Source organism: Lycium barbarum, chromosome 1 (genome assembly GCF_019175385.1).
Source record: "Lycium barbarum isolate Lr01 chromosome 1, ASM1917538v2, whole genome shotgun sequence".
NCBI lineage: Eukaryota > Viridiplantae > Streptophyta > Magnoliopsida > Solanales > Solanaceae > Lycium > Lycium barbarum.
Window position 1 is genome coordinate 163,496,044 of NC_083337.1, and position 1,733 is coordinate 163,497,776.

Here is a 1,733-nt window from a genome sequence, read left to right on the forward strand (position 1 = left end):
TTTTCACTTTGTCGACCTCGTTGCAATTCATTGGAGCCTTCTTCTCTTAAGTTAGAAGGATTTTGAGATGTTGAACTTGATTTTGGAAGATTGGAAGAGGCTTTAGAAAAATATCTCTCCATTGAATTTAATCTGAGAGGGAGGGGGGGAAAAAAAAGTAAACTTGGAGTAGAAAAATTGAAACCGCAACAGGCAGCAGCTACAGATATTTACTTTTTGATGTCAGGGTTTAGCTTTTAATTTTATTATTTTGTCCAGTTCCTTATTTTAATTTCTAACAGTTTACCTAAGTTGAATCCTAGTCAGGCTGGTTTTGTTTCTCCTAACAAAACAGGAAATTGCAGGTTTGAACCCGTCTAGTTACCACTTAATATAAAAAATACGTAAAAATAACCCGGATTACCAATGCACTCGCTGAGGCTCGACACGAGGAGGTCACTGAACCATCCACGCACTAAACCAGCAGACCAACGCATTCCGTTTGTGTAATTAGTGTCATTTATTTTAATTGTATGTATTCAGGCTTATATATATATATATATATATATATTTATTTATTTACAAAAAAAAAATCGATAAAAGAGTGTCGGATGACACCCCTAGGCATAGGGTGGGTCTGCCCCTGCTAGCCATTTCTCGTCCACGGTACAATCCCCCAGTTATAATCACAATTAATTCTGCACTAACTAACCCTCATAATTTTCTCTTCTCCTACACATTATATAAATCTTGTCAAGATTTTGCTATTTTCTCCCACACTTCAAAAACTCCCTTTTGGTTATACAAGTTCCAATCTTCTATCAGGTAAACTATTTTGATCCAAATCTTTTCTTGATTGGACTCTTTTTTTAATTAATTTTATATTGGTTTGTTTTTCTCTAGTAGTGGTTGAATATTAGTTGTGGACTAAATTTTTATTTCTTTGTCATATTAATGATCGTTTGCTATATTTTACTATAAAAACAGGGGATTTTAGATAAAGGTGTTTAAATTAGGAAACAAAAAAAATGAACTACAGGAAGGAGAGTAGTCATGATCAAAAGCTTGATTTGAAGCTGAATTTATCACCACCAAGGGAAAATATTTTTCCAATTTCACCAAGCAGATCATCATCATATTCTTCATTAGAAAGATCACCAGCAAGTTCTTGTATTTCTGGAGAACCAACTCCAGATGATCATCAACAATTTTTTGGTAGCCCAGAGACAACTACTTCAATGATGCTAGTGGGTTGTCCAAGATGCTTAATGTATGTTATGTTACCAGTGGAAGATCCAAAATGCCCCAAATGCAAGAGTTCTGTTTTGCTTGATTTTTTCCGTGAGGACAGAATCAAGAATTCAAAGAAGTGATCAAGATGAAGAATTTCAAAGCCGTGGTTTTTGGCTGAATTAGTTAGGTGGATTATTACTTTTAACTTTTCACTAAGCTTAATTAGGTTTTAGTAGTCTTTAATTTCTTCATATGTGTAATCCTTTTTGCTAATGAAATGCGGTTGGTTGCTTACAAGTTACAAGATAGAGGGGAAGAAAGTTTTAGAGAGTTTGTTGAGGTAATTGAATGGATTTGATGAAGATCTTGAATGTACCTTAGACTGTAGGGCCAGCTAGTCTTGTTATGCAACAAGCCTAGTATGGTTTGGTCGTACGTCATATTATGGTCATCTTATTAATTTATGACGTTAGTAGCTCTTTGTTGCTATCTTTACTAAATGCAATCAATATTTTGTTGCA

The 1,733-nt window shown here is 34.3% G+C and overlaps 1 protein-coding gene across 1 annotated transcript; it reads left to right on the forward strand.

Moving 5' to 3' along the window:
• Nucleotides 1–1,007: 1,007 nt before the first annotated feature.
• On the forward strand, nt 1,008–1,352 carry LOC132617419 (protein GL2-INTERACTING REPRESSOR 1-like). Its single transcript, XM_060332425.1, has one exon. It carries the CDS (start codon nt 1,008–1,010, stop codon nt 1,350–1,352), a length of 345 nt encoding a protein of 114 aa, XP_060188408.1.
• The last annotated feature ends 381 nt before the right edge of the window (nt 1,353–1,733 follow it).